The sequence below is a fragment of the Oryzias latipes genome, chromosome 11 (genome assembly GCF_002234675.1).
Source record: "Oryzias latipes chromosome 11, ASM223467v1".
NCBI lineage: Eukaryota > Metazoa > Chordata > Actinopteri > Beloniformes > Adrianichthyidae > Oryzias > Oryzias latipes.
In genome coordinates, this window is record NC_019869.2 from 9,589,994 (window position 1) to 9,602,045 (window position 12,052).

Here is a 12,052-nt window from a genome sequence, read left to right on the forward strand (position 1 = left end):
TTGACTTTTAACCTGCTCAGTAGTGACCCATATTTGTTTTTCATATTCCCTAAAGGCATACGGGAGTTTCCTTTTATAGACGTTGTGTTAACTGATCAGTTATGCAACATAGCCTGCTTTAAGGGATGCAGGAAACACTAATCCTTCAACCCCTGTGGTGGAACATGATAAGCATTTGTGATTGCAGGGAAATATGAATGATTCCTAAGCCTGGAGCTGCTTTTGCACTGCGGATATACATCACAGATTGAAAAAATAGTGAGCTGAACATCACTGTTCCTCTTTTAGTAGAAGTTGTCACAAATCAAATCGAGATGCAGCAGTAGAGTCAGCTGAGGGGCATCTACTTCATTATCTGCGATGGATTTCCATTACATATGTGCAAAAGTTTATTGAAATTCTGCCCTTCACATAATTTGCATGCATACATGTATGTACTGTATGCATGCATGCATGCATGCATGTATGTGTGTATGTAATGTTTGTCTGCATGTATGTGTACAAATTTAAAAGATAATAAACTTTTCTTTAACAATACTTATTATTAGCAACACCAGAGTAATATATCTAAATATTAGTTTTTATTGTTAATTTCAGGATTAAATCTGATCTTAAAAGAGCAGGACAGCACTACTTATTTTAAGAAATCCTACATAGTCAAATTCTTCTTGTACTTTTACCAAATCCTTTTACTTATAAAGCTATGTACACACTGGCCATGTGACGCGCGTTCAAGAACATGCTAAGCGTGAGTTCTTGAAGGCGTGTTTAGCCTATAGTGTTCACACTGCCATCTACAGTTGGAAAATACTTGGAGTGAAATTGATGCAAATCTCGTAAATCTTGCTCCAAGCCTTTTCTTTCACAGCTCTATGCTGATGCTTGCTGTCATTTATCGTAGACGCATGCCTTCGGCGTGCAAACGCAACAGCACAAAACATACATATACTTTTCATTGTTAGTGGCCACTTCATCTTGCGTTACAGAGAGTGGTATTAACGTAGCTTTACAAGGGAAAAAAACTTGTTTTGTATATATTTGTTAATTGTTTTGAGAGTAACATTTTTCTTACAGTGTAACCATATTTACATGTTCCAATTACCCAAATAAACTCAAGTTCTTGTAAATGTAAAAAACAAAATGTAAAAGATTTTAGATTACCTATCTATTTATTTATTTATTTTTATTTAACTGGTCCTTACCAACAGCTGAGCAAACAGATGAGCACTAAAGGCCTCTTGTGTATGACATATTTTACTGTTACTATAGGGTGTTATCAATCTTCTGACATGCGAGGTGTATATTTGTATAAACCCCTTTTGTATTTGAGGCAAAACTTTATTTATATTGATTACATTATATACATTTCTCGCTATAATAAGGTGCACAGAGACAACAGGCTTTATCTTGCTAGGTTAGGACAGGAAGTCAAAAGCAGTTTTTCAAGAAACTGCGAGGAACATTAGGGTTTTCATGTGTCTGTGTGGGCATGTTGCAAGATAAGACCTATTTGGGGGGTGTTTCCTAGTAAATAAAGGGTGTATGTGCGCTACCCTATAGCGTGGTGGGGGACCGTGGGATACTGGAGCTCACAGGAAGGTTTGGTCAAGTCACAGCCAAATGAAACAAGCCTCTCTGCCTGTCTTCCAAAGAAAACAAACAAATCAGGCTGCCCGCAACTGGTGAAAACCATCACACAACAAGCAACACTAAAGATTTTCCCGTGCAGTGTGTTCGAAAGAAACTAACTTTTTGCAACACCCTTTAATTCAGATATATATAGTTTACTTTTTCCCTTTTGTGGCATACAGTATCAATGTTTCTTACTCTTATTTGTTGACTTTGTGTCCACCTCAGGGAGCTCCTTGTTACAAGGAGGGGACAGACATAAACCACACACTCTAACACCTCTTCCCGCCCACTTATACTCCTAATCACACTCTTTTTCTGAGGTCCTCTGACGCACAGCAGTCAGGCTGACACTAAGAGAAATACTACAGGACCTATCAACTCAAATCGATGGGATTATTTATTTAATCACAACTTTTATTTTCCTCTGGACTGTCAGATTTTTGTAGGGCCTGTGAGCATTTTCAGCATGTCTTGGGACTGCGGGCTGAAATATGTCTTCATGCCTCCTGTGTTGCAGCTGGGTGGGGTGTGTTCGTTGCGGGACAGCGGCGACAGCAGCAGTGGCGGCAGTGGTGGTGGTAGTGGAGGAACGGGGTCTGTTTGCTGCCGCGAAGAACTCACCAGCCGACTGGGGCTGGAGGCGGTCCAGCGGCTGGCGAAGGATGGCTGTCGGATCCTGCAGAACCACAACTACCAGATATCTGACAGGAGTCAAGCGGTCAGTGGAATCAAAAATCCCCAATCTCATGCAATATTTGATCGGAACGGACATTTTGAGTGTAATTTGCAGAATAACTCGTAGCCTCAGAGCGCAGATCAAAGGAAGTCATGTGGTAAATGTTGTCGTTACTGTTGAGTTACTCATGCATTCACATCTATGATCTTGTGAATAGATTGACATGATTGGATTAATGCCGGTCTCTAAGACACATGTCCAGCACTTTATCACCACAACACAAAACTCTGTTAACTTGCACAGACACATTTTGGCTTTATTCAGACAAATGTTGCATTTAGTAACCAGCATTTCCCTCCTGCTGCATGTCTAGTGTGGGTAGTAATAATAATGGTTTAGTGCAAAGTGATATCATGCTCTTTCTACAAGCTGTCATGACGTTTATGTCTGCACAATCACTTGTGTGTCAGTTTGCTGGCTCGAGCTTATAATTACTGAGAAGGGGCTTAAAAGTGTCTGCTCATGCACTGCTAGCACTGTGGCAGGCTGAGTCAGTGATCGTGATTGGGGTGTTCGCGAGGCCTTGTGATGTTTAATCCGCGCTACCGTGCTACTTGAAGCAGGAAGCACGCCACATGCAATCTGATATCATCCCGCGTCATGATATGCATGTTTGTGAAAGTTACTGCATGCAGGAGTTTATCTGAAAGCCTTTTAGAAAAATAGCAGGGGATTCCTTTTCTGCAAAGGGAGACATTTTCTCTTGTATGCACTGCTGGAAAAGCTGGAGCAGAGATCCAACTAAGCTAGACTTGTCATACTTTGTGAGAATCTTAGTCACAACTGCCCTTTCGGGTGAATATGAGCTGTCTGCGGGTGAAAAATGGGGGCACGCAGGTGGCCCACACGAAATCAAAAGTCAAGGTCGTAAACTACTCGATGATCCAGAAGTATGAAAATATTCATACACATTTTTTCTACGAGCATGCTGCGGGTGGCAGGTCGTATGGTAATTGGTAAGTAAGGGTGAAGTGAAAGAGACACAGGTGTGTGGTATGAATTTTCCCTTTTTTTTCTCCCCAAACCCTGTGGACTACGCTGAGAGCCCATGAGTGCTGTTTAGGTTAAGTGTACGTTCCTTGTGCAGCACGACTGTGAGGCAATCACAGTGTAAGTTTTGTGGGCATCCTATGGGCACTTGCATACCACGTGCACACCCCGTGCGTACAGCATTATTGCAGTCAGTAAAAAGCCAGTACCTTATTAATGACTAGACTGCATAGTAAAGTCATCACCTGTACGTCTTAAGTGGGTGTAACTTGCATTATCCTTACAAATACTTCACAATACACACACAACAATGGTCAGTTCCATTTTCATGATGTCCCTCGAGGTGGCCATACGGGTCAGACCCGGTACAGGTGCATGTGACTAAGGGTTTAAATGGGTCAAAGTCTGGGTTTCCCTGTTCTTGTCCCTATCCCGGATAAAATACAGGCCCGTGTCAGGAAGGGCATACGGTGTAAAAATCTCTGCCAAACCACCTGTGTGAATCAGTGAAAGCGGATTTGCTGTGGCAATCCCTAACGGGATGTGCTGAAAGGTGAACAACAACTTGTTTTAATGTTGGAACCATCCCATAAAACACACAAAGTTTGACAATGATGTGTTGGTAAAAAACTGTGAGAACTTTTTTTAGCCTTTGTTTCATATAGTCAATAAACATCCAGAACTGAGAGGGTTAAACTAGCTTTTCTTTGAGCAATTTTACCCGTAAAACATAATTTAGTCTAGTTTATTCTTTATAAGCTTTTTTTTGTTTTAACTTTTCCAACAAATTTCCAAAAAGTACATTTATTTTGTGTAATCAGTGACTTTTAGATTGCATTCAGAAAGGGGTTTATGTTTAAATTAAATTTCACGAAAGAAAGTAAAGTTTGTACATAAGTCTCACTTTTAAATTAGACCCATTAAAGCTATTTCTCGCTCAAAAAAAACAACAGTTTTTTTTCCTATTCTCTGACATAAAGAGCAGATCTGTTAAAGAGCAGATCTAAAAAGAGGGAAAAATAATGAGACATTTCAGGATTCAGTGCATTTTCTTGCTTGAAATTTCAGAACATTTAAAAGTAAATATGAAAGTATTATTTGTGACAGTTTTGACATCTGTGAACTAAGGGCAGCAGGAAGTAAGAATATTCAAGAGACATTTCTATGATCAAAGCAATATTTAAAAATAATATCCCACAGAACAAAATAACATTCTGCTGGTTCTGTTTTCCTTTTGTTTTATTTGGCTTGCGGGGAATAAAAGTATTAAAAAAGTAATATTCTCCTCAAATATCTTACAACACAAATGTTTTTTCAGGTCTACAGAACCACACTAAAAATTCTGTCTTGCAGCAAATGTAATTCAGCACAATTCAAAGTAATTACTCTGTTTAATACAGAAATTACTTTTTACTGGGTTGTCATAGGGACTTTTTCATTTTTTTGTATATATATATATATATATATATATATAAATTCATTTTTCACTTATGACATTTTAGGAGTCTGACAAACACATGTGAGCCGTTCCCATAGCGATATAATTCATGTGCCAGTGTTCCTCCAGCAGCTTCAGAGTCGCATTTGTCTTTTTCTTTGTTAGATTTGATGGATCAGTTTTTCAGCATAAAGTATTATTTAAGGTCACAGCATTTACGACACTGATATGCACATGTATGACGTTTTCTATTGTACAGTACAGTGTGTGTGTGTGTGTGTGTGTGTGTGTGTGCTTGTGTGCGTGCGTGCGTGTGTACCACTGACCTGAAAGCATTGTGTTTTTAAGCTCTTATCCATTATTTCCTGGAATCCAGCCCAGCTCTGTCACAAAACAGGCACGACAGGATCAGTGTTAGTTTAGACACAAAAACACACACTGAGAGGAAACAGAGAGGGGGCTTCCTTCAGGCTATCCTAGGCCCACCTTTCCTCTCAACAACATTATGTCATATTGTGTGATTGTGTAATTAAGGAAAAAGTACCATCTAGATTATGACTGCAGATGGAAGAGCCACTCTGATCTGCATTTAGTGCACTACATCTTTATTTCATATGGTTCAGATTTAATTGAAATCGCCATTTTTTGTGGGTCATTGGCACAAAAGGCTTGTGTTGTTTTTCTTGTTGTTAAAAAAATGTCATATAAGCGTCGGGTAAATATGAATGGATGCTAGAAAGGGCTGATAGAATCTAAAGGATATGAATTTGATTACTCACAAGTAAATTTAAACAAATTTGGCTTTATGAGGTTCTTGGGGTGTATGTGTCAACGGAGGGGAGGGGAGGAGGGTAAAGCGGTGGGTTGGTTTTGATTTCATTTTTGTATTTTTTTTAACTGTGAATTGCTTTGAGCTGCTCAGAGCATAAACTTTTTTTTAAATCTTGATTTGAAGCTTGATTTACAAAGTATGCACCAAAGCATCACTTTGCATTTGATTTAAATCATTTGCATTTTGTAAAAACAACCTTTTTTTTTTAAAGTTTTCCCTTTTTTTCCAGTTAGTTTTTAGCCAATGGATTTTCCTGAAGAAAATCCAAAGATGTAGTTGTTGTTTCTGTGTGTGCGTGTATGTGCAAGAACTGGCAGTGTGTAACTTTGGCCTGTGATAGGTTGGGATGACTCCTGTGACCCTTGTCAAACTGAATTGAGTATTGGATGGATTGATTTCCTGTCAGAGTTCATTTTAAACTCTAACTATATTTAAATTGATATTTGTTTTGAATTAAATTAAGGTTTTTTATGAAGGGTCTGCGTATGATTGTACTTTGGCGTTTGTTTTTCTTGGTCTACACACTTCCAGTAAAGAGTGTAGGTGTTTGGTGGGAAGATCAACAGTTTGTTTTTGTGTCAGGGGCAAAACAGATTTTCTCCCACTGTTCCATAACCGCAGTTCTCCCAGGTTATATAATGCTTTTATTTTTATCGCTGCTTTTCTGGAATGTTTTTCACTGATTTTGCAGAAAGACAGCAGACGTCTGCTCTGATCGAGGATGGAGAGTTTTGATAAAGCTTGCTGGTACTTGAACCATGTATGATATGCTCTAATTGTACGTCCCCTTTAGACCACTTAGCAAATCTGCTATCTTGACTTCACATCTGAGCTGCTGGGTGTGGACTTGGTGTCATTCCAAAAGCTAATGAATTGAAACAAGTGCCACGCTTTAGTAAATCAGATTTCAAACGGTCTAGTATTTATTTGATGGCTCCAACCTGGAACTGATAACTCCTGAGGAAGTTTATTTTGAACTAATGGCTTCAGATTTACCAAAGAGCTCATTAAAAAGCCTCAGAGCATACCATAAAAGAAAACAAACTATGGTGAAGGTTTTCACTACTATAGATGTCCAAGAATGACTATTTTTATGTTCTTTTCCACCCCATTTTTTATAATGGGGTTGTCATTTTTCAGCCACAGTTGAGCCTCTTGTATATTGTTGTCTTTCCGATCATGGAGATGGGGATGAAAGATACTGTAATGTCTAAATGCAGTTTCTAAAACAAAGAAAACCTGTTGAACTACTGCTGAAAACTACATAACTGTCTACATCATTGTCTTTTTTGTAATTTTACAAAAAAATGGCTGGGTTTGTTTGTTGGTCCTAATCACAGAGAACAAACAGAAAATATACTAGTGCATGAATGTTTTTAGGGCAATCTGCTGGCTGCTAAGAGTTGGTACTTTGAAGACTGCGATCATTGTTTGATCTGTTTTTAAAGCGTTCCCAGTGATCTTCTAATTGTGATTTTGCCATTTTTAGCCAAAATCTGAAAAACAAAACAAAAACAGTGTCGTTTTTTTACAACTTAGTTTCTGCAGAGCGGCAGTAGTTCATTCGAAAATTCACCTCTTAGTTGTGGGCGGAACTGTTGGCATGGAGCAATCCCATCCCCACTTTCCGTTACCCATCTGTTTGCAGACACTCTCGCTAGATACAGCCCCTCACCAGTGTAATAAATATAGGGGACAATATTGGAGCAAACCAGTCGTACAGTTCAGATCCAGATTCCAGCTCAGACCGGGGGCCTCATTTATAAAACTTTGCGTAGGATTTGCGTCAGAAGTGGCGTACGGATGAAACATAGGACGTGCGTACACACATAAATTTTCGGATTTATAAAACCGTGTGCACGCACATCCTACGCATCTTTCCCTTAATAAATCACAACCAATCCTAAATGCAGCGCAGCTTTTGCGACTTCATGACACGCCCATAGTTGCCCATAAAAAGTCAGTGAAACGTCCACAAATGAACATTCATTGATTGCGAAATCATGGCACACACACCGAGAGGAAATCAAAAAAACGTAATTTCACTCAATGTGAAGTAGAAGTTATCGTTGGGGAGGTGGAAAAGAGGACAAAATGTTGTTTGGAGGGCACAGTGTGGACATTACTAATGCCAAAAAGGCACGTGGTAGACGCCTTATATGGGGGGGGGGGGGGGGGGGGGGTGGAGACACCAGAGCTGACCCTCTTGATGAGATACTGGCGGCAATAATTGGGGAATCCCTTTTAAGTGGAGTGGTGACTGAGGCGCAGGGGGAACACCGACGTGCCAGATGCACCGGGTGACACACCCCCAAAAGCCCGCAAAGGTCCAACAGGACGGCTCGAGGAAGTCGGAACCGGCTCATAAGCCACTCGTCCTCGTTTGCCAGCAAGTCTTCTTGCTGTTTAAAGTGCGTTCACTTCGAATTCTTCCATTTGCCACATCTTCTAAGAGCGCAAGATCAGCCATTGTGCGTCATTACGCATTGTGATGGGGCATTTTATTTCCCTCCATTTAATTACATCTGACAAGCTACAGATGTCGGGAATAATCGACGTGGAAATGGGAAATTGATCAGCGCAAATGTAATTTCTTTCTGAATGGTTGAGACATACGCCATAAATTGTTTTATCAAAAATAAAACAAACTAAAGGCATGAATACTATAATTCCGTAGCTTATGAAGAAATGTTTTACTATGAAAACAACTTTCCCCAGTGGACAATAAATATGTCTGTCTGTCTGTCTGTCTGTCTGTCTAATTGCACCTAAATCTGCTCCGCCAGACGGACACATTAACGAGAATATCAGTTTTGTACATTATTTTGTTCTATTAACTATATTATTTATGAGGATGAATTGCAAAACATGCCAATATTGCAGAACATATTTCACTTTTCTTTCTTTTGTTTGTTTCACTGCTGATCGATCAAACGGGTCTTTGTGTAGGCTGTTAATTGTAAGACTTGCTTTGTGAAGTCGTCATGTAATTTCTGAGAGGCAGGATTGTCATTTTCACTTTCACGTGTTTCTTCCATCTGCCGACGGTGTCGCCGTTTCTCATTTCACTCGTTTTTGTGCGCACGCCTGGGTCAGAGCTTGCGTGAAGGACCGCACATTTTCCCGTCAATTTACTTTTTATAAATATCAATTATTACGTAGAGAGTGGCGTACGCCTTCTTTTGTGCATACGCAACGTTTATAAATGAGGCCCCAGGAAAGCAAAAACAGCATGGATCAATTTGTCTGCAAGTGGATGCATCAGAATACATCGGAGCAGGGAGACGTGGCACTGCTAGTGTATTTTCTGTTAAAAATACAAACCTTTTGAAACTGCATTTTGTCTGCTCCTAGTTTACACCAATTTGAATCAAGAAAAACTCAGAAATGCAATTTTAAGCTTAATTTTCTTTCTGTGTGTCCTCCATCGTGAGAAAAATGCCACAAGAACGTGTTAAAAGCACCAAAAACACAATTTTGATTGGAGTGGGACTTTAATGTTGTAGAACACAACATGAGGGTTTGTCGAGTGGCATGTTTTGTCTCGTATGCCTACAATCTCTCAGATACTTTTGTCAAGCTGACCCAGAGATTACATCTGTTTGCTTGACAGTGTCTGCATCTGTGTTGACTTGATTTCAAAGGACTATCTTCTGGCTCATAAAATCCTTTTTTTCTCCCAATGTAATCATGATTTTTCCTTGAATATGAATTTATTTTAAGTGCATCATGATAAATGTATCTGTAAAGCAAGAACTCTGTTTGGGTTTAACTATTTCTCCTAAGCTGTTATGTTCTTAACAGCATGTGAAGCGATGGTCTTATGTATATCTGATCCTCCGTCTTTGATCTTCCTCACTTCCCTCTATTTTGCCCTCCTTAGGCTGTGTTTTTATTTAAACATTTTTTTTTTTTTTTTTTTTTTTTTTTTTTTTTTTTTTTTTTTTTTTTTTTTTTTTAACTTGTCCTGTCCAACAGCTAGGCAAACAGATGAGAGCTGAGGGCCTCTTGTGTTGGACATATTTTATTCTAACAAGAGGGGTTATTCATCTTCAGACAAACCAAAGGTATGTCTGAATAAACCCCTTTTGTAATTGAGGCCAAACTTTATTAATTTCAATCATGTTTGAAAATCTTTGGTGTTGGACCGGACGGAAAAGGAAAGAGGGGAACAAGAGAGAGGGACGTTAGAGAGAGGGGGGGGTAGGAGGGTGATAATAGGAGGGGAAGGGGGGTAAGACCATGAAGCAGCATAGAGCAGACAGGTTTACTGGTTGTTTATCGTTACGGTACGGTTCAAATGTAGTACAAAAAGGGCGGGGCCTGTTCACACACACTCAAATATTATCAACACACCTGCTAACCGCAGAAATGTCCACATGTCAGCATGCACACAAAACAGATAGTGTTCACGAACGCATACCTATGCCTTTAAACCAACTAGTGTGAAATCTTTCATTCATTCAATCATGCAAACTATTAGTGCAAAGGTGAGCTAACACCTGTGCTCAGGTGAGTGTTTATGTTCTTCTAAAATGGATGGTGGAATGTGAAAAGAAGGAGGAGGAGCGCCCAGCCACCCCCACACCCATACCCCCGCCGCAGCAGCAGCGGCAGCCGGAATTCCCCCAGCGCCACACGGGAACAGGCAGGGAACAACCGCCCCCCGGGCGACCAAGACCGCCACCCAGGCCAGGGCCAGCAGGACCGCCGCGAGGCCCCCAGAGCCAGAGAGCAGGGAGGCGCAGAGGGAAAGAGAGCGCCGCCCCAGCCCAGCCAGGAAAGCAGCCCCCCGCCGCGCCGGAAGAGCCCAACGCAGGGCCCCACCGGAGAGGGACGCCCACAGCCCCAGACGAGCACCCCACCACCACCCAGGAGTTCCGGGCATCCCCTCGCCCCGACCCCAGGTACGAGCCAGGACCCCCCAAGGGAGACCCGCTCCGCACTCCAGGCAGCCACCCACCCGGCCCACGGTTGGTCCAGGTAGGAGCAAGGCAGGGGCCCGCCGCCCCCGCCCAGGAGGGGGGAACCCCGGGGAAAAAAGGGCGGCCCATAAGGGATGTTATAAATATGGCCCGACCAGGCTCGGCCATGTTGGAAGTTTGGCGGGGCCCAGCGCCCAGGGGCAAGGACCAGGACCCACCCCCCAGGGACACGAACACCCCCGGCTCAGGTGTAATATGAACCCCCCCACCGCGCGGAGAGAGCACCGCCGGGCCCAGGGAGCCGGCACCCAAGGGACACGGCCGCCATCGCCAAGAGGCCCGCACCCCCCACCAGGGACGGGGTAGGGGACAGATGGACCCAGGTCCCACCTTCCTTGTAAAATGTGTGTGCGTGTATGGGTGTTTGAGAGGGTGTTTGTGTGCATGTGTGTGTGTTTATGTTTGAATGTATATATTGAAGGGGGAGGGGTGTGTGTACTAAGGGGGGTGCAGTTAAAATTGGCGAGTAGGGCACTAAGGGGACATCTCCTGATTACTCACAGTGATGTCCCCTCACCCTCCACACCAAGGGGCCCTAAATGTCTAAGGTGCGGTTAAAATTGGCGGGTAGGGTGCCAGGAGGACATCTGCTGCTTGCTTGCAGTGATGTCCAAGCACCCCCCCTACCAAGGACCCTACGTGTCTAAGGTGCAAATAAAACCGAAAGAGGGGGGGCCCACTCCATACGGCAACCATAGGAGGGGGGCCACTCCCAAGTAGCCCCCCCCCAAGGCGCATCGCAGGCTAAACCCCCCACCCCCTCACCCTAATATGAGGTTATATAAGGAAGGGGGTAAGTTGGGGACAGCTGGTAGACTGTCCCCCGGTGGTCAAACAGCCGTCCCCCAGCCCACCCCCAGCAAAGGGGCCAGGGCCACCCAGCCCAGGGGCCCACCCCCGGAGGCGCCGACACCCCAGGCCCGGCACCACCCACCCCACACAGAGAGAGAGGAGCCAGAAAGCGTCGCCCCCCCCCGGAGCAAGCCCAGGCCCCCACCCCCAGACGCCGGCCCTAGAAGAGCTCTGGTCAGGCCTCGACGGGACCGAGGAGGCCAACCGGCCGAGGCAACCACTGATTGCCTCAGCGGAGACCCCGACCCGCTAGCCCCCCCGACCCGTACTAATAATGGGCCCCCCCTCCCCCCCAGAACGCCCCCCCACAGGACAGGGCCGACAAGCCCCCCACCCCACCCCACCCCAGACCCCGCAGCCGAAGCGGGTGATACCCAGAGCGACCGGGGGCCCCGAGAGGGTTGTCCCGTCCCGTCCCAGAGCCAGGGAAGGGCCGATCCCAGCCCCAGGTGCAGATGGGCAGCCCATCCGGCGCCGCTGGGCCCCCCCCACCCGAGCAGGGCCCCCCGCCAACCCCCCCCAGCACAGGCAAAGGGACCACCCCCCCAAGCCAAGCCAGACCACCACCCCACCCCCCCACCACGCAC

At 43.8% G+C, this 12,052-nt stretch overlaps 1 protein-coding gene across 1 annotated transcript in view; it reads left to right on the forward strand.

The window, feature by feature from the left end:
* Window positions 1-12,052, forward strand: part of LOC101166146 (rap guanine nucleotide exchange factor 5) — a 54,729-nt gene that overhangs the window by 20,526 nt on the left and 22,151 nt on the right. Inside the window, exon 9 of the mRNA XM_011480813.3 lies at window positions 2,150-2,350. Within this exon, the coding sequence (XP_011479115.1) occupies window positions 2,150-2,350 (201 nt within the window). The remainder of the gene's footprint in view (window positions 1-2,149; window positions 2,351-12,052) is intronic.